General features: G+C 28.1%; 2 protein-coding genes across 4 annotated transcripts; one reads left to right on the forward strand and one right to left on the reverse strand.

Annotated features, from left to right (window-relative positions):
• Positions 1–365: 365 nt before the first annotated feature.
• LOC132930931 (zinc finger MYM-type protein 1-like) lies at positions 366–4,514 on the reverse strand. Its single transcript, XM_060997050.1, has 5 exons — positions 3,826–4,514; positions 3,532–3,606; positions 3,278–3,352; positions 3,026–3,100; positions 366–2,906 (listed from the first exon to the last, which is right to left on the reverse strand). The coding sequence occupies exons 1-5, from the start codon at positions 3,935–3,937 to the stop codon at positions 652–654; spliced, it is 2,592 nt and encodes an 863-aa protein (XP_060853033.1). The 5' UTR covers positions 3,938–4,514; the 3' UTR covers positions 366–651.
• A 3,739-nt stretch (positions 4,515–8,253) lies between these two features.
• Positions 8,254–25,657, forward strand: LOC132929679 (uncharacterized). 3 transcript variants are annotated; one of them, XM_060995195.1, is made up of 9 exons: positions 11,554–11,692; positions 19,045–19,171; positions 20,827–20,998; positions 22,946–23,120; positions 24,146–24,281; positions 24,390–24,523; positions 24,580–24,711; positions 25,182–25,247; positions 25,310–25,657. In XM_060995195.1, the coding sequence occupies exons 3-9, from the start codon at positions 20,898–20,900 to the stop codon at positions 25,496–25,498; spliced, it is 933 nt and encodes a 310-aa protein (XP_060851178.1). In that variant the 5' UTR covers positions 11,554–11,692; positions 19,045–19,171; positions 20,827–20,897; the 3' UTR covers positions 25,499–25,657. The 3 variants fall into 3 exon arrangements, with proteins under 3 accessions (XP_060851177.1, XP_060851178.1, XP_060851176.1); XM_060995194.1 differs by lacking the exons at positions 11,554–11,692; positions 19,045–19,171 and adding an exon at positions 8,254–8,370; XM_060995193.1 differs by lacking the exon at positions 19,045–19,171.
• The last annotated feature ends 272 nt before the right edge of the window (positions 25,658–25,929 follow it).

Here is a 25,929-nt window from a genome sequence, read left to right on the forward strand (position 1 = left end):
ATTCTAGTCTTGTTAATAAAACGGCTATAGGCGAGTAACAGCCAGTGCCGCAACTAGACATCATGAAGTAGGTGTGCAAACCTTAATTTAGGGCCTAAATATAATTTTCAAAAATGTATTTGGCGTATTTGCTGTAAATTAGATATGAATATAATTATATACATTATGATGACCGGCATTTGTACTATAAAAGATAGTAAATTACCTATCTTTAACTACCTATATTTAAATTGTTAAGAGACAACATTACACATCATTCTGATATTTTTCACATTATTATAAAATGAAGCATGATTACTACTATTACTACTGCATGGACAAAAATTTTTTTTTTTAATTTATCAAGTAGTTTAACTTAAACAGACTTTTGATATATTTTTTAGTATATTAATTTGAAATGTTACAAAATATAATTAATATTATGGATAAAGTACATATGTACAACAACTGTGAACATGACATAATAATTTTCTTGTAGATATAATTTTAATTAAACTATATAAGCCTATAAAATATAAATAAATTATTATATTAATAGATACAACTACTTATTAATTAATTAAAAAAAAATTGAATTATATAAATAATATAATTGTTATAATCATTATTCAAATATTACTATACTATAATTTCAATACATTTGTTACAATTTTAAAAAAATTGTTTTTTTCTTGCTTTTGCGTTTGAAAAGTTGTCAATGATCTTCTCTATGTCTATCTCAGAAGTTCTTCCCTTTTCTATGTTCAGAATAGAAATGCCACTGAGACGCTCTTGCTTCATAGAATTACGCAAATAATTTTTAATAAGTTTAAGCTTAGAGAAACTTCTTTCTGCAGATGCTACCGTAACAGGAATTGTTAAAAATATAAGACAAGCAGCTAGAACATCAGGAAAACTTGTTGATAAATCCATGTCAATTATATAAAAAGCCAAATTTTGTATGGTCTTGAGTCCTGATACAACAGTTTTATCACTTTTTGTAATATGCAGCTTTAGACATAATAACTGTCTTGTAAGATCAGATGAAATATCATTTGCATACAACTTTATAAAATCATATGATGATTTTATAATATAATCTTCATTTTGTTCAATAATAGTTAATGGCGATAGAAATTTAAAATTACTAACTATAGTGAACATTCCTTCAAATCGATTATGTAATTGAAACAGTATAGTATCAAAGACAGGTAAAAATACTTTTATTTTAAAATTTTCTTCATTAATATCTAGCCGAGAGTCGCCATCAAAATCATCAAACTTTTTATTTACATATCTTTTACGAACTGAATGGAATGGAATTGATATATTCCATTTAGCACATAATTCTTTTGATTTACTCAATATCTCATCATAATTATTCCTTAATTGATTGATTTGACAAATTGATTGATCCATAAGTGTAGAAGTTTTTTCAATGGAAAAATTAATTCCTTGTAATAATTTTGAAGCAACATTTAAAATTCTCAAAATATTTTCCCATAAGCATAAAATTAAAATAAATTCACTTGATTCCAATTTTTTTTTTAAAGATATACTTGCATTTTTTTCATCTGGTTTCTTGGTAGTTAATGATATTTTAGTTAAACATTTAACAACATCTATGAACCTCTCTTGTAATACAAATACTGCATCATGTCTTGCTTCCCATCTTGTTGGGCATACTTTTTTTAATGTTTTCTTGGAAACTTTACATCCTTGTTCATCACCAAGCGCTAATAATGCCCACCTTGGTGCACTAGAACCAAAGAAATTGAATACATCTTGCACTGTACTAAAAAATGAAACAATCTTTTGTGAGGTTTTAGCAGCATCAGAAATTACCAAATTTAAATTATGCGCACAACAATGAACATAAATAGCCGTTGGCACAATATCAATAATTCGCTTTTGTACTCCAAAATGGACACCACTCATTACAGAAGCCCCATCATAACCCTGACCACGGCATTTTTTTATATCTAAACCAAACTTATTTAGTATTTTCAACAAAAGTTCAGCATAATCAGATGAACCATGATTTTGTAATGCAAAAAATCCTAAAAATGATTCCCTTATATCTAATATGTGATTTTTATATTCAACAAAGACATACCTAATAATTATGCTCACTTGATCAACTTTAGTAATATCTTGGGTCGAGTCGATTATAATTGAAAACCAAGAACACTTTTTAATTTCATCACATATATTGTTACGTACATCTGATGCTAAAATTTCTATAAGCTCGTCTTGAATTTTCCAACTTAAGTATTTTATATGTTTTTTTGAATCATTTAATAAATTATGAACAAAAGGATCAAATTTTGCAAGTAGTCTAATAGTACGCATGAAGTTACCTTCAATTTCTTGAGGATTACCTTTCTTTCCTTCGTTTCCTCGGAGAGCAGTATTACCTGATGTAAGTGTCAAAATTACATGAATAACTCGACGAAGAACATTTCTCCAATACTCTGCTTCTTCAGATATTTGTTTTTCTAAATCTGTATCTAATGTTTTATTTTTTTCCCAATATCTACGAATTTCTGTTGCATTTATATGTTGAATAGAATTTTCATGCTTAGAAATTTGTTGTGATAAATGTTGCCAGTTGTCAATGCCAGAAATCCATTCATGTTTATAATGTTCATATTGTCGGTTAGCAAAAAGCCAACAAAACTCACAATATGCTTTATCTAAAATTAAAGAATAGCATAACCATAGCCGTGGAATTCGAATACCTGTTTTAGTTGTTATATAGTAATAATCAGTAGAAAAACATCTGTTAACATGATTCTTAGGAAACTTGATTGATGGTTTGCATGGTCCAAATAACAAAATACTCTTTTTTAATGAAGTGCATATTTCACCTTCAAAATTTCCACGATCAGACGGATACTTTAAAGTTAAATTTAAGCCATCAAAATCTAAAATAAATGTAAAATAAACAAGTATAAACACCACTGTCAGTAGGTAGGTACCAAAAATTTAAATTAATTGTTCAATATTGAATTTATTTTTTAAATATATTCTCAATAAATTATACCTTTTAAACTATCATTCTCTTTTATAATTTCATTCTCTTGATGATTTTTAATAACAATTGAAGTGTTGGATAAAACTGAAAATTTAATAAAAATTATTTTCTGATAATAAAATAACATTTTTTTATTTTTATAAATAAATGCATGAATAAATCAAAATATCTACATAAATTTTAACTTATAACTCAAATTGTATGACTATATGGTTTTTATTGTTTTTTTATTTTAAATTTTAAAATTAATAACAAATGTACCTTTTGAACTATCATTCTCTTTTATAATTTCATTCTCTTGATGATTTTCAATAACAGTTGAAGTGTTGGATAAAACTAAAAATTTAATAAAAATTATTTTCTGATAATAAAATAACATTTTTTTATTTTTATAAATATAAATGCATGAATAAATCAAAATATCTACATACATTTTAACTTATAACTCAAATTGTATGACTATATGGTTTTTATTGTTTTTTTAATTTAAAATTTAAGATTAATAACAAATGTACCTTCTGAGCTATCATTCTTTTTTATAGTTGCATTTTCTTGATGATTTTCAATAATAGTTGAAGTATTGGATACAACTGAAAATTATTTAATTTAATTATGTTCTAATAACGTAATTACATTTTTATTTTTTTTATATAAATAATTTATGAATAAATCAAAATATCTAAGTTATAACTGGATATCGTGTGACAACATCCCTGACTATATGGTTCTTTTATTTCTAAATATGAAATACAGTACAATTGAACAAATCTAAAAAATCATTAAGATAGATATAATTTAAAAATATTAACCTGATTTTTTAATCCACAATTTCATAGCATTTGCTGCATTTTGATTTTCGTTCTGTTGTTTCATTTTTTTTTTGTGCTTATCCCAACCACTCATGCATATACGTTTTGACATTTTTAACAAATTATTATAATAAGTATTGAAAATATTATATCAGAAAAAAATAAATCCACAAATCACTTTCAAAATAAAAAAAAATAATTCCTGAAATGGTTATTAACAATTCGTACAAACTACAAAGTATACGGTATACTATTAGTATTCAGTATTTACACTAAATAGAAATAACCAATGAAGCCACGGACAGACGAATAACGTACAAAAATCAACAATAAAATCATAAAATTACGTAATACGTAATTGAATATCCCAATATCGTACGATTCGTACGTACAAAAAGTAAAAACCCAAGGAACATTTCACATTTGTATGTTTATCAATAATCTATTTTTATAAATGTACGATTAAATGTGTTCCTAGTGGTTCGTCTCCCGATCGCGTAGACCACGGACCTGCAAGTATTTTTATTTTACATGGTAAACAATGATATTTTATTATATTTGAACTGTTTTTTTGTTCTAAGAATTATTATTACATCTATAATCTACAAACTAATTTTAACAAATCGATTTGGGGGCCTATATATACCACATTGGTTTGGGGCCGATGTGCAATGCACACCTTGCACACCCGGTAGTTGCGGCACTGGTAACAGCCTGACGTGTCTTTTAAGTCTTAAACATTAAGATGTTGGAGATCAGTGAGTTCCGGCCTGATAATATTCAGAAAAACTCAAAAAACCAAAAATATCGTAAAAATTAAATAATAATAAGCCTAACTTAACTTAACTCTAGTCTTATTATATTAGATTTAATAAAATTAATGTATGTAATAATAATTTATTTAACTATTCGATTAGAGCACATTAGAGTATAGCGACTGTCTCTAGCCACATTCAAAAAATTTTTATTTTTTTTTTAAAAAAAAAATAAAAAAAAAAAATTAAAAAAAAAAAGTTTAAATTTTTAACATTTAAATTAGTTAGCTTTATTTACATTTTATGAACCTCGAGGATTGCCTTGTTTGATCCATATCAACGAAGGTTGTGGGATATTTTCAGTCGACACATTTTTTGTGTTATTTATTAGTTATTACTACTTATTAGTAATACATTTTCACAATAGTAATTAGCTGCCTTTATCCAAGTACCCCATCTTGTCAAAATTGGTTCTGGTGGTAGGTATAGAGATGGAGCTATTGATTTAAAATATTGAATCCGAGAAGGTGCTTTACTAAAAACTTTTTTCACATTTGCAATAAGTTTGTCAACTTTTGGATATCCTACTCGTACAGTTTCCGCGACCCTATGAAATGCATGGGCCAAACAAGTAATGTGTATAATTTTTGAATAAAATAATTTAATGGCTTTTCCAGCTTTAACCATATAGGGGGCAGCGTCACTAAGAAACAATAATACTTTATCGTGCTGAACACCGTTCGGCCAAAGTAAGTTCATGGATCTATCAAATAATTTACAAATTGTGGAATTATTACATTTTTCCAGCTCCTCAGAATGTAAAAGAAAAATCTTACTACGCTCAGTTTCATTTAAAATGCCAATAACAACGTTTGCTACATATCTGCCTGTAACATCGGTTGTCTCGTCTATTGATACCCAAATACATTTATTTTGAACATAATTTCTAATTTTTTGAATTGTATTTTCATAAATTTCATTAACATAACCTTTTCTTAACGTTGATTCAGAAGGAATATCTTTACCAGTATACTTCGATAGAAATTCTTTAAAACATGGATTGGATAATTTATTCATAGGTATATTGGCTGTCAACAAAGCCTTACATAGATCGTGATTGAATATAGACTTCTTTGTAGCGTCCGTTATAAATGGTTGTGTAAGTAGTTTACTTGTAAAATTTTCAACGCGCTTAGCTGCCCGCTTATGTTTTTCCGTCTTAAGATGTTGGGTGACAATAAACCTTTTATCCACGCTCACTTTCGTTTCACAAAAATTACAAAACAATACATTTTGGTCTGCTGAAAAAACATCTGTCCCAAATTCTGCAATATATTTTTTAACTAAAACACTCGTTATTTGCTTAGGCATTTTTTTACGAAACGAAATTAAATTAAAAACGTAATAAAATTTACAATAAAAATAAAAATAATATATTACGATCGTACAACGCGCACACGAGACCGCAAGACACGAGACTGATATGTGGGCTACTATTATGCTAGCAGAGTAATGACGAGCCGTATAGGAAACTATTTTTAAAAAAAATACCAGAAAGTTCTCTTAAAATATCTTATCTTTATTTGACGTTTATCGATAATAATTGATTTCGATAATGCACAGAAAACTCTTATTAACTATTATAAGAAATATTCTACATAATACTTAAAATATAGCATATTAAATGTATAAAAAAATGTCTATTGTGAAAATATGCGTCTTTTCATTAAAACCTCAAAATATGCAAAAATATGCAATTTTTCTTTGATATATTTAAATTTGTTACAACTTGAAACAAATTTCTGTCTTACTTAGCAATTTATTGGACTATTCAATAAAAATATGCGAATTCAATAAGTCCCGAGCCCTAGTTATTACCATCTATCTGAGTAAACAATAATTGCTAATATTGTTTTATTATAGGTATCATGTACCTACTAATTATTATACATATTTTATTATGAATAAAATATAATGGCAAATTTAATTAACAAAAAAATAAAAATAAATTTTAATCACATATTTTGTTGATGCAGGTCGATACAGATCAGTTACATAGGAAACATTGAAAGGAAAATGTTTAAAAACAACGGTAGGCTTTTGTTATATGTCATATCCATAAATGATTTCTATATAATATGATGGAAAATTTTATTACAAGTATTGAAAATTTGTCTGCGCAAATTATACACAAAATGTAGTAAATGTACGCATACGAGTAACGCCCGTATATACATATATGTATAATGTATATATTTACTATTTAGATGTATTTATATTTTTCTTAACACCTTTTCTACAAATTTATGGCTGACAGTAATTTTTATTGGTACGATTAAAACAAGTCTTTTATTGAGAAGCCATTAGTAGTCTACCTTTGTAGGCAAGGCCGTAACTGGAAATTAATTTCTTGGTGGGGGGGGGTGTTAACCTAACCTAAACCCCCCCCCCACAGGTACGGCCTTGTGTGCAGGCCGGGAACCCGTGCGCTCGGTTATTATAATACTTCGATCTGTACTAACACACCGACTGACTTGTGTAAATTGTGTGTAGGTGTGTTATAGCTCAACTAGAAGTGGTTGGGTTCGCCGCGCAAATACTAGTGAGCTATGTAGTGTGGTGTAGTGTAAGGTGTGTAATGTGTATATATGGTTGTGTGTAAACTTAAAACTAATGACACGGATAACTCTAAATAAATGGTAACTCAGTAGAAATTTGGTAAAAAGAATATAGTATAATATGACACAATAATTGACAATAACCCTACGGCCGTTTTGGCCCAACAAATAAAAAATGTAAAAGAATGTAATAAAAAATAATAGTAATAATAATATTCCTGTTTGGCACAACACTGATAAATAATAATATTATACAGCTAAACGCCAAATAGAATTGTATAATAAATTAGTAGTAAATAATAAAATAAATAATAATAAAAACTCACAACTTGTTGTCGGTGCTCGGCTAGCCAGCTGCTACCTAATTTAGCCTATATAAATAATTCCACACACATAATAAATAAAACAAATAATATTATAATATGTTTGTTCGCGTCGTCTGTATTTTTAATTTCGCGCCACTTCGTGTCATATTTCTTCTATGTTATCATTTTTCAGGTGACTTAGTATCGTGCCAGCTGTGCAGTGTGGTACTATCAGTCGCCTGATAATGACCGTTGTGTTCCCGTTTTCATTCAAAATTTTCAATTATGTCTCCGTGTTTTTCTTAAAGTTCCAATGTCCAGTGTCCAATTCAGTCAAGTCATTCTCGCAGTGTCGCCCAAGTTCAGGTTTATTTAACTTTGGTGTGCGTTAACACTGTGGAGATTGAACTTGGCTGAAAAGGTTATAAAAACCGTCGCGTACGGGCGCCTCTTTCATCGTGTTTGTTTTGCTGTTCGAGCTGCGTGAGAACAATCTCAGCCAGTGGCCATATTTCTTTTGTTAGTTTGTACAAACATCATTTTCATCATTATTGTTTCAGCGTTTTTCTTGTATATGTATTGGTTTTCTGTAAGTATCGTCATTATTCTTATATAAGATTATTACTAATATTATTCCCCAATTCAGGGCAGCCATAAGACATACTTGCAGAACCACGTGAATTAGTTGTTTGAGTTGTAGTTCGTTGTCTATTTGAGTTAATCGTCTGAACTGGTGGCCCGTTGGTCGTACGTTCTCGGGATTGTCACACATTTTATTTGATATTATATTCCTTTTATTGTACAAGTGTGGGCATCCCGAGACGGTAGCGTTCTGGTTCGAAGCCGCCAACAGACGCCAGTTCCCAGGTAATCGGCTGACGAGCTGCATTATATTATTCATTAGTATTACATAGTTTATTTTTTATACATTGTCGTAGAGGCAGCTCAGGCTAAATATATTTTTTTACAAATTTGGCAAAGGCAAAATATATAGACATTTTTTTATCATATTCAATTGAATAGTGTTATTTATTTTATATCTTATTATTGTGCGAGTAGTGCATCACGTGCGGTTGCCTACTCACAGTCGTGAAGGGCACCCTTCTCCAATCAAATATTTTGGACGAAATGTTAATATAGTAATTTCGACGATTCGCGTCTACGCATAAATAAAAAGATGGCGATTAGCGCTTATAAAATATAATATTAAAAAATTCGGCGATTAGCGCCAAAAAAAAATGTAATAACAAAATTGCGCCTAGCACAATATATAATATGGGGAAGGCGATTGCCGATTCGCGCTTTGTACCCAAAACAAAAAAAAACAGCACAACGAACCCGATTTTTATAATCAATATTTTTGCGACAGTGCTTCCGCGACAACGTATAATACTAGTGAACAGCGGCCGTGTTATTTTTCGCACCGGCGGTCCGACGGCGGAAACGATAAGGCGCCGTTGCATAATATTATATTATATAATTCACATGATATTTAAACGAGATAAAATAATAATGAAAATAAATAAATATGTTGTGCGTGTGTGTGATTGGCCGGAGTGTAATAATAATATTATAATAATAACCACTTTCTTTTATTCCGCGGCGTAAACACTACCTTTAATTGAACATAAAGCTACTCATTTCCAATGTAAAAAAAAATAAAAATTCTAAATCACAAGTTTTCATTTAATATCCTGTATTAATTTATTAATGATTAAGTACTTTATAAACAATAATAAGATGTTTCAATTTAATGTTAAATGATAAATTATTCGATTTGGGTAATAATTCGTGTACCAATTAGTTTTTGAATTTTTAGAAAAAATATTTTCGCTTTTGTTTTGACAAATTAATTATTGCAATAGGCGACATAATATAAATATTGAAAACTTTCTACAACGAATTTGAAGGGACCAAGAGATTTCTTACGTTATAGAGAGTTTTTGTAATAAAGAGGGTACAAAAATTATATAATAAGTTATAAATCAAACTAACCATTATAATGTAATATTTACGTTATATAGAGTTTTGCGTTGTAAAGAGTTCTTACTGTATATTATATTATATGATGTGGGAATTTATTATTTTACTAATGAAAATAGACTGTTATATTTTATTTTATATGATTAAACTTTACCTACGTAAGCATTATTGTATGTTTTGTTTATTTATTTATTTGTACAATTGTAAACAATTGTCATATTATGACAATTTTAAATACGACTATAATATGCATAATTTATAAAATATTTCACGTTAGTTTAATACAAACAATTGTGTTTTATATTATAACTATAACAGTATAACTATAAACTAAATTATCCCCTGAAGCTCTTTGTAAAGAGATTTTACTGTATTTGAAAAATTGTTAAACTCTATGGTAATTATTAGCATAATAGGTAGTTCCAATACTGATATGAAATATACATATATATTATGTACCTGATAAAAATTTAAGTCTCTCTAGTCTTATCACATTAGATTTAATAACATTAATGTATGTAATAATAATTTATTTAAGTATTCGATTAGAGCACACTAGAGTGTAGCGACTATGTCTCTGGTAACATTCAAAAATTAAACGTAATTCGTAGGCCTCACAAAAATAAAAATTGTATATTACATTTAAGCTGAATTTGTTTAACATTTAAATTAGTTAGCTTAATTTACATTTTATGAACCTTCAGGCTTGCCTTGCATGACCCATAGATTTATGCTTCACAACGATGGTTGTGGAATATGTTCAGTCCACACATTTTTTGTGTTATTTATTACCATCTATCTGAGTAAACAGTAATTGTTTATATTGTTTTATTATAGGTATCATATACCTATTATAAATATTATATTTTGAATACAGATGATACAATATATGAACGCATCCTCTTGCGTATACCTACGTTATAACATTATAGGCAAGTATTGGAATGAACAATATAATAAATATAAAAACAATTTAGAATATTTAAAACAACTCAGCGCAAATTATTACGCTAATAAATTAAAATAGGTAGGTACAATAAAGATGTAATAACATTAAAAAAAATTATAAAATAAAATAGCAAAAAACTAAATAATTGTTAAATATACCTGTTGATACAGGTTGATACAGACAGTACTAAACCCGCAAACGTGGGAAGGAATTTGTTTAAAAACAATCTTTTGATTTACGGTAGACTTTGGTTGTATTTTATACTCACAAATGATTTTTATATAATATGGTGGACAATATTATTACAAGTATTGAAAATTCATCTGCGCATATGATTCACGAAATATAGTAAATTTACGCATACGAGTAACGCCCGTATATACAATATATATGTATTTATTCACTATTTAGACGTATTTATATTTTCATAACATTTTTTCTACAGATTTATAGCTGACAGTAATTTAACTGGTACGTTTAAACAAGTTTTTTTTATTGAGAAGCAATTAGTAGTCTACCTTTAATTGAATATAAAGCTACTCATTTCTGCTGTAAAAAAAAATTCTAAATCACAAGTTTTCATTTAATATCCTTTATTCATTTATTAATGATTGAGTACTTTATAAACAAAAAAACAATGTTTCAATTTAATGTTAAATGATATATTATTCGATTTGGGTTATAATTCGTATACTAATTGGTTTTTGCTTCGACAAAATAATTATTACAATAGGCGACATAATATATATAGTGAAAACTCTCAATAACGAATTTGAAAGGACTAAGGTTCTTACGTTATAGAGAGTATTTGTCATAAAGACGATACAAGAATTATAAATCAAACTAACCATTATAATGTAATATTTACGTTATATAGAGTTTTTCGTTGTAAAGAGTTCTTACTGTATATTATGTTATATGGTGTGGGAATTGATTATTTAACCAATGAAAATAGACTGTTATATTTTATTTTATTTTATTCAACTTTACCTACGTAAGCATTATTGTATGTTTTGCTTATTTATTTATTTGTACAATTGTAAACAATTGTCATATTATGAATATTTCAAATACGACTATAATATGCATTATTAATAAAATATTTCACGTTAGTTAAATATCAACAATTGTGTTTTATATTATAACTATAAACTAAATTATATTGTATGATTCGATAAACAAAAAAGATGAAATATTTTATATTAATTATGAGTTTAGTTCTTCTAATGGAATGGAACACTTATGATGCCAACACAGGTAATATATTGTTAAACAAAATACATAATTATATACTTGAGATTAAAATACATAACATTATAATATGTAATTGTGAATTATATTTTATATGAATTATTATTATCTATAACTATAATGTGAATTATAATAATATGTTATTGTTTTGATTGTATTGAACGCCCAAGTACGTAACCATATAAATACTTACACATATACTAAGTTTTGACATTTGTTGCGAATCATCTTATATTATTTTGTAATGTTGCAGGCGTGAATGCTGTTATTCTCACGTTATATTATATTATATTTTTCGAGTACGCGAATTACCATGATTTTGTTTTAATTATTATATTATAAGTATTGGAAGTGCCCGAATCGCATTTTATATATTTTTTTCATTTTCGTTGCCTAAGAGGCGTTAATCGCCACCGTTATTTAATACAGTCATGTTTGCGAATTTAATACAATATTATTACTTTATATATCTATCAATTCTTATAGCTAAATTGTACCAGCTGGCCAAAATTTTGTGTTTATTTATTTCTTTTATTATTATTATTGTTGTTATTATTATTATTATTATTACTTATTAGTTATAATTGTATTTACATGCTATATTGTTGTGCTTAAAAGATACATCCTATTTTATAACCATTTATTTGTTGAGGTAGAATCCAGAAGGTCTAAAACATCTATATCTATTGGTAATTGATAATATACAATTTTCTATTGTATTATTTTGAATTATTATTTTATACAAAACCTATCAAATATATTAAATTGGTTGTGTTATACTGGCAATTTAGAATTTATTTAAAATACAGATTTTTAAATTCATAAGTTTTTTTAACTTCAAAACATTGATTTGTAGGTAATTATTCTCATATACATTACGAATCGTACAATGTCGTAATTAAGTAAGCCACAGTAATGGATATGTTAAATTTAAATTAAAGGATAAATCGTTATACATGATAAACTTATTCAGAGCGAAGACGGATTAAAATCTTACCAATTATATTTTATTATATATACAGTGGAACCCCGATAACTCGAATCGTTTAGGGGCGAAAATAAAATTCGAGTTATAGAGGTTCAAGTTATCATAAATTGGAATGCACGGCCATGGTATTCCTTCCAGTTATCGAAAATTTGATTTATAGAGGTCCAAGTTATTAAGGTTCCAGTGTATATATTTATATAACCATTATTATAACTTATATAACGATTTATTTTACGATTAGAAAACTGTTGCATGCTATACGTACAAATTAAAAATAACACAATATTAGTTTAAATATTTTGAACACGTAATTGCGTATTAACTTATGAAAAATATAATAATTTCAACTTCATAATAATTTCATAAAATATATTTTTTTTTTTATTGAACTTAAAAAAATCATCAACAACAAAGGTCATTAGTTTTTTTGTATGTTACATAATTAGTGGTTAGGTACTAGAACTAAATTTATAATATTTATATGGTGTTATTTATATATAATTGCTACAAACAGAAATATTAAAGTTATCATTAACAGTAGGTTTAAATTGTATTGTATAAAATAGAATTTGTCTTTCTTAGGAAGACTAACATTTTTGATATGTTTTCAATTTCTGGCCCTAGTGCTTGGCTCATGTTGGGTGGAATGTTGTATTTTCTGAGTTCATCGGAGTATTGATAGCATTCTGTTATTATATGCTTAACTGTTAGAGTAACCCCAAAGGCTGTACATTGAGTGGGCTCCTTTTTAGCCATGAGAAACTTGTGAGTCAGCCTTGTGTGGCCTATTCGGAGACGATTGATCAGGATTTTTTCTCTTCTGCTGAGATTCGGGTTATGTCAATTTAGACATATTTTTTTAGTGTTTTTTATTTCACTAAGTTTGATCCGTTCTTTCGACCATCGTGTTTGCCATTTTATTTGAAATTTGTTTTTAATATGGGTTTTGATGTCATTATATGTTACGATGTCCAGAAATTGTATATTATTGCTTGGTTGTGCCGCTTCCTTTGCTGCTTTGTCCGCCATTTCGTTCACTGTAATATTTGAATGTCCCCGGTACCCAAATGAATGTGATATTTATACCCCTAAGCTTTAGTTCTTTGGTTTTTTCTTGAATAATTTTAGCCATGTCTGTTGGGTTTGTTGTATTTTCTAAACTTCTTAGTATGCTCAATGAGACAGTGAGTATCAGATTGTTTGTCTTGTTTTTGTATGTAATCTGTTGTTTTGAGGACAGCTATTGCTTTGGCAGAGTATATGGAACATTCATTTGGCAATCTATATTTAATTGTTGTATCTGGATGTACTATTGCAATGCCGACTCCTTTTTCCGTTTTTGAAGCATCTGTGAAGAACATATTATGATTTTGGTAAATATCTAGTACTTTTCTTAAATGTTCATGATATGTTAAGGGGTTCGTATTTTCTTTTTTATTTTGAGCTAGTTCCATATTTATCATCAATTTGGTAGACCATGGTGAGAAACTGTACGGGTTTACTTTGGCTATAGAGCTCAGTTGTATTTTATATTCTTTAGCATGTTTAGTGATTTCGGCTATATGTTTGTTGGCTGGATTATTTGCATTTCTAGTGATGCTGGCTGCATAGAGTATTGTTTTATCTGTTCTCTTAGTTCAGGAGGTGCTTCTTATGCTTTCTATAGGGTTAGATTTGAAAGCTCCAATGCATAGTCTTATGCTGGAGTTTAATACACTGTATATTATTTTTAGATGTGATTAACTAGCTGATTGGTATAGAATTGCTCCGTAATCTATCTTTGCTCTGATAAGTTGCCTATGTATCCGGATAAGTTTTTGTTCCTCCCCACCCCATTGTGTGCGGCTTAACGTTTTTATTAAATTCAATCTTTGATTAATATCTGTCTAAAGCTTTAAGTATTTTAGATGATAGATCCAGTTAACTTTTGTATCAAAGTGTAGACCAAGGATTTTGACTACGTTGTTGTTTGGGATGTCTTTTCCGTCTATTTGGACTTTTATATGTTTTGGGCCTTTCTTTTTGGAGAATATGATGCATTGGGATTTTGCATTTGAAAATTTGAAGCCTGTTTTTTTTGCCCATTGTGTTAGCTTATTAGCTGTTTCATCAAAACATTGTTGTACTGTTGAAAAATTGTGGCTTCTACACCAGAAGTTGAAATCGTCGGCGAATAAATTTGCATTTACTGGATATTTGATATTTTCCATTATATCATTGATTGCTAATAGGAACAAAGTCACTGAGAGTGACTATTGAGGTATTCCATTTACTTGTATGAGATTTTCAGATAGAATATTTGATACCTTGACTGCAAATTGTCGGTTGTCTAGTAAGCTTTTTATATAGTTAAGCATATTCCCGTTTGATAATATTTTGCTGAGTATTTGAATTACACGGTATCTCCATATGGTATCGTACGCTTTTGTAATGTCTAGACATATCATTCCAAGATACTGATTTTCCGCAAATGTTTTGGCTATTTCAGAGTGTAGGATGATAAGGTTGTCAGTGGTGGAACGGGATCTACGAAATCCGCTTTATTCATTTGCTATTATTTTGTTCTTTTCGAGGAACCATATGAGGCGATTGTTGATTGTCTTTTCTAATACTTTTGCCATTGTATTCAGAAGGGTAATAGGTCTATATCCTTCCGTCGCATTTTTATTTTTGCCTGGTTTTGGTAGTGGTATTATTGTTCCTCTCTTCCATTCGCCGGGGATGTTACCTGGGTTCCACATTTTGTTGTAAATCCTTAGTAATTGATCCTTGGATGTTGGCCCTAAATTATGTAAAAAGCTGTATGGGATTTCATCTGGTCCTGGACTTTTGCTGTTGCATTTGTTTAATGTCTGTTCAATTTCACTTATTGTAATTGGGAGATTCATGCTATTCTGGTCTAGGCCTAAGGAGTTTATTATAAATTTGATTTGTATTCTTTCATTTGGTGTTTTGATTTCGGAGATGAATTTCTTATCATATGAGTCATTGCTTGAGTTATTTTGGAAGAAGATGGCTAGTGTGTTGGCTACTTTTTCTGGGTCTGTTATTGTTTCTTGTTCATTTTTATAATGATTTCATCACCTCTGCTTAAGCCTTTAAGTGATTTTATTTTATTCCATATTTCTGAAGGTTTGGCTTGTGAATTGATTGTGTTTGTGAAGTTTTTTTGCTATGATTTATGAGGTATTTAGCTTTGACTCTTAGCTGCTTTAACTTGATAAAGTTTTCTTGTGAATTGTATTTTAAAATTTTTTGAGTGCATTGTTTTTATCTTTAATGGCCTCTTTGATTTTCTCATTCCACCACGGGACTTAGTTTTTTTTGCTTTGCATTACTGCCTATTGTTTTTTGTGCTATCGATATAATTAGTGTTGTAAATTTAAGTGCTGCTTCGTCTGTATTTGACGAATACATGTTTTCTAATGACGTAGTTTCTTCTTCTAATAGGTCGGAGAATAATTGTCAATTTGAGTTTTTGAAATTCCATCAATGTATTTGGTTGTTTTTAAAATTTGTTTGTCTCATTGATAATTTAATTTTTATTGGTAGGTGATCGCTGCTGTATACTTCGTTTAACACTTCCCACTCGAGTCTTTGGGAAATGGAGGGTGTACTCAGCGAAAGATCAATGTTTGAGAAGTTACCATTAGCTATGTTTATATGGGAAGGAGATATATCGTTTAACAAAATAAGATTTTGGGCCGTGATTAATTTTTCTATTAATTGGCCTCTATAGTCTGTTGTATTAGATCCCCATAGTATGTTGTGGGCATTAAAATCACCCACGATTATATATGGTTTTGGTAGTTGTTTTGTGATATCGTCTAAATCAGAAAAGTTGATGTTTGTTAGATTTGGGAGATATATATTGCATATGGTGGATTTTTCTTTGAGATCGATTGTTATTGCAATGGTTTCTAAGTAGCTTTTAATTTGTGCTTCTTGAACCGGGATATTTGATTTTACGTATATCGATACTCCCCCACTAGCCCTGTTTGCTGTTTTCCTATTTTTACTAAAGCCTGAATATTCTTTAAGTGGGGCTGAGTAGTCTTCTTTGAAGTTGGTCTCTCGAAGGCAAATGATTTGAGGGTTTAGGTTGCTTATTATTAGTTTGAGTTCGTTTTGTTTTTTAAAAAAACCGTTTAGGTTCCATTGAATTATATTAAACGGTTTCATATTTTGATAAAAGCTATTGCGGTTTTGTTTGGGTTTGACATCAGTTTTCATTGGAGCCCGAGTAAGTAGGCTCTGTTATTGTTTCGATATCTAGGGCTTTGAACAGTTTGTTAGCAATATGGGTATAATTGTTTTTTGCTATTTTTGTGGTGAGGTACGGACGGGTGATTTTGAGTATCGAGATTATTTCACTTCCCTCGAGGCCATATTCGTGAATTATATTTAATGGATTATCTTGCTCGTGGATATTTTCTGTGATGTGCATGAATTGGTCAAAATATCTTTTAAATTTTGTTTTGTCGTCAAATAGGTGTTTAATCAGTTCCAAGTGACTGTCTAGGTGGTTAGAAAATCGATTTATCGAGTTGGAGCGTGACCGGTTTTCAGTAGAGCTTGGTAGGTTGACGTCGGTTTTATCTTCTACTATCAGTACTTTTTTTGGAGGTTTAAATGATGTATTGTTTTCCTGGTTTGAATTGTACATTGGGCTTGGTGGATTTGAGGAAGCTGTTGTCAGTGAAGTAGGTCGTTTCAAGTTAGTATTTGTATCTCCTGTTGTTTCGATATTATCAATGTCTATTTCAGTAGTGTTTTCGTCAAAATTAGTGTTCGGATGAGTGATGGTTTCCTCTATCAATTCGGTTTGTAAGATTGAGTTATTATTCCCATTTGTTGTACTTGTGCTCTGATTTGTACTTATATTGTTTTCAATGTTTTTGATGTATTTTTTACATGAAAATGTAGTGTGTCCGGACGTATGTAAATCGAAAATTCTGTTATCCGTGAAGAATATTCTAAAATTGGTTTCGTCATGGTTGATTAGTATAGAGAGCCAGGGAGCTTTGGAATGTCGTTGTCGTTGATGTACATTTGTCTACGGAAGCTTAGAACGTGCTCGTATCCTTCCATGACTACACCTGCTCGGATATAGTTAATCTGGGATACAGGAGTGATGTTAATTGTTTGTAGTGCTGTTAGAATTCTTTCATTTGGAATGGGCGGGCAGACGTTTAAAATCACTATTTTTTGGCGGTATTTATAAGGTCTACGTATTTGTATTACGTTTTTATTGGTGTTATGATTTTGGTTTATTCAACCAGGGAGTCCACAGTATTCTTATTGTTCAGGAATATGCAAAAACGACTGTTGGAAATCCTAGATACAAAAAGTATATTTTTAGGTGACACTATATGTCCTACTGCTCTTATATAATCAATTTGTGGAATGCCTTCTATTGAATTAAAAATGATAGCTTGGTCCCTTTGCGGGTTGTTTGCTTTAGCTGTTGCGGTCGCGTAATTAATTTTTTAATTAGATATGTTTGTATGTGACTGTACGATATTTTTATTTACGGCCTCATTAGCGAGTGCTGTGTTATCTGTCTTTTCGCCGCTCGTACCATTTTTATCTGAGACGCGAGTTATGTGATGTATGTCGTTTGTTTTGGCCTGCCCCGTGGTGGGGATGCGTGATCCGTCACTTACATGGCTTATTTTTTGTGTGATTTTGGTTTTGGAGAGGTGTTTGATTTATTATTATGGGTTGGAGTATTTTTTGGGGATGATAATGGCTGTGACGATGCAGGCTTAAGGCCTGTTCGTCTGTTGCTACTAATTTTATGTTACTCTATTTATATGATGTATATATACGTCATACGATTATGACCTGTGCGTAAACAAACCAAAGTTAAACCAAAGTTACAAACCAAAGTCCTTCATCATTTTTTGTTAACCACAATTTATTTAAATCAATAAAATCTCATAGTGCAGATGCTATAAACCCTTTATCAGACCATGTTACTATACTGATAAAGTCAATTTCTTTCTCTTATATTAAACTTAAAATTAATTATAGTCTTAAAAACAATAAAAACCAAAACGAGAAACCATCTTTGAGAACATGGTACAATAAACTAACCTTATTCAGAGGTCAATAACATGAATGTTTTAAATTTTAAATTTTTAAATATTAATACTTACATATTGATACCATAATATTTGTTTTAGAGTAAATTAAATTAAGTTTTTTGGCAATTATTCTACTATTATATTCTGTATATTTTTATGATTTAATAAATTATTGTGTACCTACCTATTGTAATATTATTATACTATTATACTATTTACTATTATACTTAAATATTTAACAGTTACCAAACAATGTGTATAATATTTTTACCCATTCAAAGTGGCAGCACTGATACAAGTCGTCGATTCTCGCCTCAATGTGATTCACGAGCCTACAAATGCCATAGATCCGGTGGCGAGTGTCACGGTTGCGGAGCCACTGATAAATGATAACATTCAAATGACCGCGTAAATTTAAATATTATAATCATTATAAATATATTAATATAATTAAATTACCGTGTGAATTTAAATATTATAATCATTATAAATATATTAATGTTATTAAATAACAAAATTGAATATTGAATATTATATTATATTACATTTTTCGGCAATGGTAATATAATATATAATAATTATTTATTGAACTTATCTATGTTATGTATAGGAATTTCCGGGTTGTATAATTTAATCTATAATATCAATAATCTTTATTACCACTTTATAAATCATACCTTATAATCATAATTATTTATTATTAATATATTTAGTTGAAAAATAAAATTGTAATATAAATGTTTCAACTTCTGTTTTGTCCAAAAAATAAATAAAAAGGTGTCACTCTAAGTATATAATAATAATAAGCAATTACTTTAAAATAAAACAATTGTACAAAAATTCAAACTTATCCTAGGTATAAATATTCAATTTTCTTTATTAGTTTTGTTTTTGGCACCTGTAAAAAAAACATAAAATAGTACCGAATGAATGTATTGGAATGAAAAGTAGACCTACGTCAAAAATTCTCTTTTGTACTTTCATTTTACCCCTTTCCAACTTATTTTTTGTTTACTCAAAGGCACAGTTTGAATTTCTAAAGCAGCGATGGAAACATGAATGAGTGCAATCAATTTTTTATTTATTTGCTGTAGTTGTTATCGTGATCTTATCTGCTCTAACGATTGCCCAATTTCTCGTAATATGTTCTGCCTCAAGTTGTATAATAAAATATCTGCAAAAAAAAATTAATTAAAAAATTAAATAAATAGTTTTTAAATAATCCTTCTTCAATAAATTACCATCATCATGGTGTAATTTATTTTCCTCGTCTATATGTGCTGTCTCCATTGGTTCATCATCTTTACATGTAATTTTTGCCTGTACTACGTCTGTGTGTGCTATCTCTTTTAGTTTTTTGTCTACATTTTCTGTAGGTTTTTGGCTGATGAGGTTCATTTCAACGGCGTGAATATGTATGTACATATTTTTTCGAATTGAATAGTCCTGGCAATTACACGTGTAATCATAGAAACACGCATAACATTTTGTGCAAGGACGAAAAATATCTCATCTTCATACAATGTACACTCTTTTACTTCTGTCTTATGTACATTGTACATCACATTTTTGTCAGTGAACGATTGTACGTTCCAAGAGTTATTGTCTAATGAATTGCAGATGATTTTGATTGACTTTGTTTTTTCAATTTCTTATGATTTGCACGAAGAAATTTGAACTTGTTAGTTCGTTTAAAACGTATTTGTTTTTTTAGTACATCAATTTCTTTGATTGTTAAGTATTTTTTTAAATATCCACTAGTTGATTTTGTATTTTTAAAGTATATAATTGCCACCACTATATTAATGAATCACTGTTTGGAATAGTGATTGTAGTAATTTGGAGAAATTACAAAATTAAAACTTACGAGGAGCGTTGCATTAATTTATCACATATTTCTGCTTATAAAAATATTTTAATGGATATTTATAAAAAAAAAACTAAAAAAACTTGTAAATTTCATATATTTATATAAATATATCTTGTCTTGAGACATAATTTTTATAAAAAAAATAAGATATATACAGTTTGTAATATATGAAATTATAATTTTTACTTTTCAGAACTTGGAATAGCACCATGTGTGTATTCAGGCTATTATGATCCCCAAGGATACTACTGTGATAATGAACCCATGGACACTGTTTGGTTACCAATAAATTGTACTTCATTTGTCTATGATGCTGGAGTATCTTTTAATGATCAATCTGTAAATAAATTAAATACAGATCATGAATGTAAGTTAAAACTATTATTGATATCGTATAACTATAAATTGTGTTATAAACCAAAATTGGATACTATGAACTCGGAGTTGCATATTTTAAATTCCAAGCAGAGCAATGTATATATTGATTTTTTCATGAAGTGTATTTTTATGTTGATAAGTATACGGGGTAGAACACGATTGAGAACGGTCCTTATCGGCCGTACCTTTTTTAATAGCACAATTGAGAACGTTCTTACCTGCTAACTTTTATGCAACGTTGTCACATTAATTATAAATAAAAATAATAACAATACAATATATATAAGATATCAATCACTATATTTCAGTTACAAAATAAACTTACCTGGAATCTATATTTATAAAAAACATATTTGTCATTTTGTCATTTAAAAATTTAAAAAATCAATATTTATTTGCCAGTATATACACGTAGTCGGAAATTAAACTCCCAACTTCTAAGTCTGGACATATTGCCATAAGTTGTATAAACGCCTAGCTATGATAAGATTTTTATCGATGATATGCTATGTTATACCTATAATTTATTATTAACTGTCGACAGTATGCCGAATGTCCTTGTTAATCGCAAGAATTGTCGTAGATTTTATAAACAAATTGTGAAAAATCAGTTTACACATTTTATACTTACAAAACAACGTTTCAAAACACCAAAAAGAGATGCTTTTGCTTCAAAATCCCAGCCCTAAATATTATTACTAAAAGTTAAAATAAATGGCAACGTCGCTAGAAAAATCGTTCTCAATCGTTTGATTTTAAGGTACAAAATATTGTTTCTTTGATCTGCCGACATCGTTCTCAATCGTGTTACTAAAAAGGTAAAACGTTCTCAATCGTACAACACCGAGTATACGATATTATGTTGTTGATAAAATGTTCGATTTTCAAAAATGGGATTGTTTTTGGATATACAATTGGATCTAGTTTGTACATTAGATAGTTCATAGTTGAAAATTTATGAGTACCTGTTTTTATAACCGTGAAAAACAAAATACAGAAATTGTTATATTAATTCAATTGTTGACAAATTGACTTTATTTTTATGATGTAACTTAATAATGAATAACCGTAGATGAATATGTTATATAATTTTTTTATTTACAGTAAAATGTTCAAAATATTTTTCTTATTTTTGAACCATTTATATAAATATATGAAATTTACAATTTTTTTTTAGTTTTTTTTTTATAAATATCCATTAAAATATTTTTATAAGCAGAAATGTGTGACAAATTAATACAATGCTCCTCGTAAGTTTTTAATTTTTTAATTTCTTCAAATTACTACAATCATTATTGCAAACAGTGATTCATTAATATGGTGGTGGCAATCATATACTTTAAAAATACAAAATGAACTGGTGGATATTTATTCTTTTAAAAAGAATGGTCAAAAGCATGGTAAAATTTAAAATTACGCTACAAGAGTAATATAATAATGAGATTGCAAAACAAAAAATTAAAATTGAAAATTTCCTCATTATCATTAATTATTGATTTTTTTATTTAATAGTTTTAACGTAAACATTAAATTTCATCTATTATATAATTTCAATCTATTATTCATTAAATTGATCAATAAAATCTTTATCAATTTCTAAGCAAAAATACATTTCATTTTATCGCTAATAATTTTAGCTGCTATAAATACTGAAATAAGAACAAACAAATACAAATTTGTAATCAGATCAATGAAAAATAGGTGTAATTACTCACGATCAATATAGTATATACCAATCAGTTAATATATCAATGTTTATATGTTGTTTTAATTATATTTCTTTTATAATATTTGAAGAATAATGGTCCTATAAGACTATTTTCGGTATATAAAAGAATGTGATCATATGATTATTTAACTGAACAATATAGTATAATCAAAAACACTACATTATATTTTTAATATAAATTAAAATAATTCTTTTTTTAAATTACATGTAATATAAAATGTCTTTTACGCTTTAATCCACAACTGTATTTATATCTTAGTTATGATAAGACACAATGTACGGCAGATGCTGCAGATAATACAAACTACGTATTAGCAAACATAAATCACATTTTAGATACCTACAATATAACGGGGTTTATTCTATTGAATTTAGATTTGGTAAGTATCAACCTGTTTAGGAAATAATAATTGTATAAACAAACATTATTTTTTTTAGATACACTGGATTTATAATCATAAATTAACCATTTTATGCTTAGTGTCTTAGTGTACAAGAACTTATTGGAGTCAGTGTTGAAATGACAGATTGATTTTAAAAATTTACATAACTCTATAGGTTAAATAAAAATGAAATTCAATTAACAATTTGAAGTATTAATAAATTGTTAATGCTTAATTTTAAATCATGATTTGTTAAAAAATGCTTTATTCAAAAATCTTAATCGTTCATTAGTTTATCCCCAAATGGAGAAATTGAAATGAAAATCTACGAGTAAAATAGAATTAGTTTAACTCTCACCTCCAATTTCTATTAAAACCAAAGCTCAAAACTATCAAACAAGTGTTTATTTTATATCGGCGTTTAAAAAAAAAAAAAAATGCATTGCAGTAAAAAGCTTAATAACATGAATAAATATATAGATATATATTTTGTTTGATTAGGTAAAGAAAAAGTCATATGTTATAATGGCCGATGGATGGTATTATTTTTTTGATAATAAATTGAATATATATTAGGATACATATTAAATACGAGTATATTATTATATAAGTATATTATATAGTTCATAAATGTAAATCTAATTCCAATTTTAATAGTTTTTTTATATTTTTTTTGGTATTCACATGAGTAGAAAATATTTTTCACAAAAGTACATTGTTTGAAAAGAGCATCAATGGTCTTATTGGTGCTTTTGATATTTCTGTATAATCTTTGACTTAAGCACTACTGTGTATTTATATCTAATAGTATATTTTCTAGTGCAATACAAAAAATTTATTAGTATTTTCGTTTATATATAAAAAAATATATAATATTTTAAACTTACGTTCGTGGTGTCCACCTGGTGTATATGGTAACCCCCAGCAATCTACGAATCCCATTTAAAAAAATGTTGTTTTAGAGAATACTTGGATTTTAAAAATGAAAAGATACTGATAAAATTATTATTTTTTGCGTATAGGGGTCAAGTGTTAACTGTGATGACAAATTAATTCAATATGTTAATTTAATAAAACAAAATACTTCACGTCAAATTGGATTATATGTGAATGCGGGAAACATAATAGATTATACTAACAATGCAACGGCTACGGGTTGTGAGTAGTTTAAGCAAATATTTAATATAAAAAAACATAAGATTAAATTTATTTATTATTAAGTAGAAAATTTATCCATGGAAAAATTATTTTCGTTTTGTTTAATAGGGTTTGATTTTGAGAAGTTGAATAATCTTATGGAATATTATATAATTGGTTTTGAAATGTTTAATCCATGTAGTGATCTGTATAAAGGTGGAATTGTTCCATTGAATAATGTTCAAGATAACACCCATTCCTTGGTTAAGTACTTATAGGTAGGTACCTAACTTCACTTTGTAAATATTTTATTTTTCAGACAACATTTGCAAATGCTATGAACAACTCAAAGATTGCCAAGGACAAAATTTATCTTCAATTTTCAGTATCTCCAACAATTAATAACACATCGACCGAAAATCTACCCAATTGTTGTGTGACATATCAAAAAGTATATAAATAATATTAATTCATTAATTAGATTCATTTACTAAAACAGTAGTTTTCAACCTGTGCGTCGCGGCTCCCAGGAGCGTCGTTGGTTATTATTAAAGGAGCCGCGTCCGTAGTATAAACTAATAATAAAATTGTAAACAATATGTTTTTATTATTATTATTATTATTTGTATGGGAGCCGTATATTTGATTCCAAAATCAAAAGGAGCCGTGGACCCAAAAAGGTTGAAAACCACTGTACTAAAACATTATTTAAAATTGATTAAAAATGACACTATTGGAGTTGGTTTTAATGACCTACATCAATACAACCCATGCATTAGGCAGGTGTACAGTGTATACAAGTATAAATATGTTACATATTTAGTTAAACATATTTTAGGTTAAGTGTAGGCACTTTTACTTTAAAAATATTCTAATTACATTTCTATAACAATTTTTGAAATATTTTATGAAAAATTTCAGTATTGTGAAAATGACCACTATAATAGATATTGGTGTGCTGATAATGCTGATTCATTATATCAAAAAGTAATATTTTATTAAATATTATTTATGTAGGAATTTCAATATTATTTTTTTTTAATATATAGGGTAAATTTGCGAGAGACATACATGCAAAAGGAATAGTAGTAAAATATATCGATACAATTGACCGAGCTGCAACATGTGATTGTAATAATAAAGATTCGTTTATAACATTTTCGATGATGTTACGTGGTTATGTAAATAAAGACCCTATCAAAGACTGTGCCAAGTTAAACAATATTACTGATACATAAATAGTAATATTCATCTATTATATTATTTATTTACTTTTTATATCGATTGATCCATAATAGCAATTAATTTGTTATAGCTAAATACATATATTCATTCCTATAACAACCGATTACTTTTTTTCAAATGAGTTGTAAATAAATTTATGATCTCTTACGTAAGCATGGGCGTTATTTATTTATATTTTATATAAAAATATAAGCTCAGAGTCGTATGAGAAATTTCTCAAGAAAATTTAAGAGCATTAATTTTTTTAAATAGAATAAAAAAGAAAAAGAAAAGTATAATGTATAAATAAAATAAAGAATACTAGAATATATTTATTTACTTTACTGATTTAAGTCATTGTAAAGGAAGATGACTCTACCATATTGTTGAACTTATAAAGTTCTAACCGTTAACAATTTTTTTATCATTTGTCAAATATCCATAT

Source organism: Rhopalosiphum padi, chromosome 4, assembly GCF_020882245.1.
Source record: "Rhopalosiphum padi isolate XX-2018 chromosome 4, ASM2088224v1, whole genome shotgun sequence".
Classification (NCBI taxonomy): Eukaryota; Metazoa; Arthropoda; class Insecta; order Hemiptera; family Aphididae; genus Rhopalosiphum; species Rhopalosiphum padi.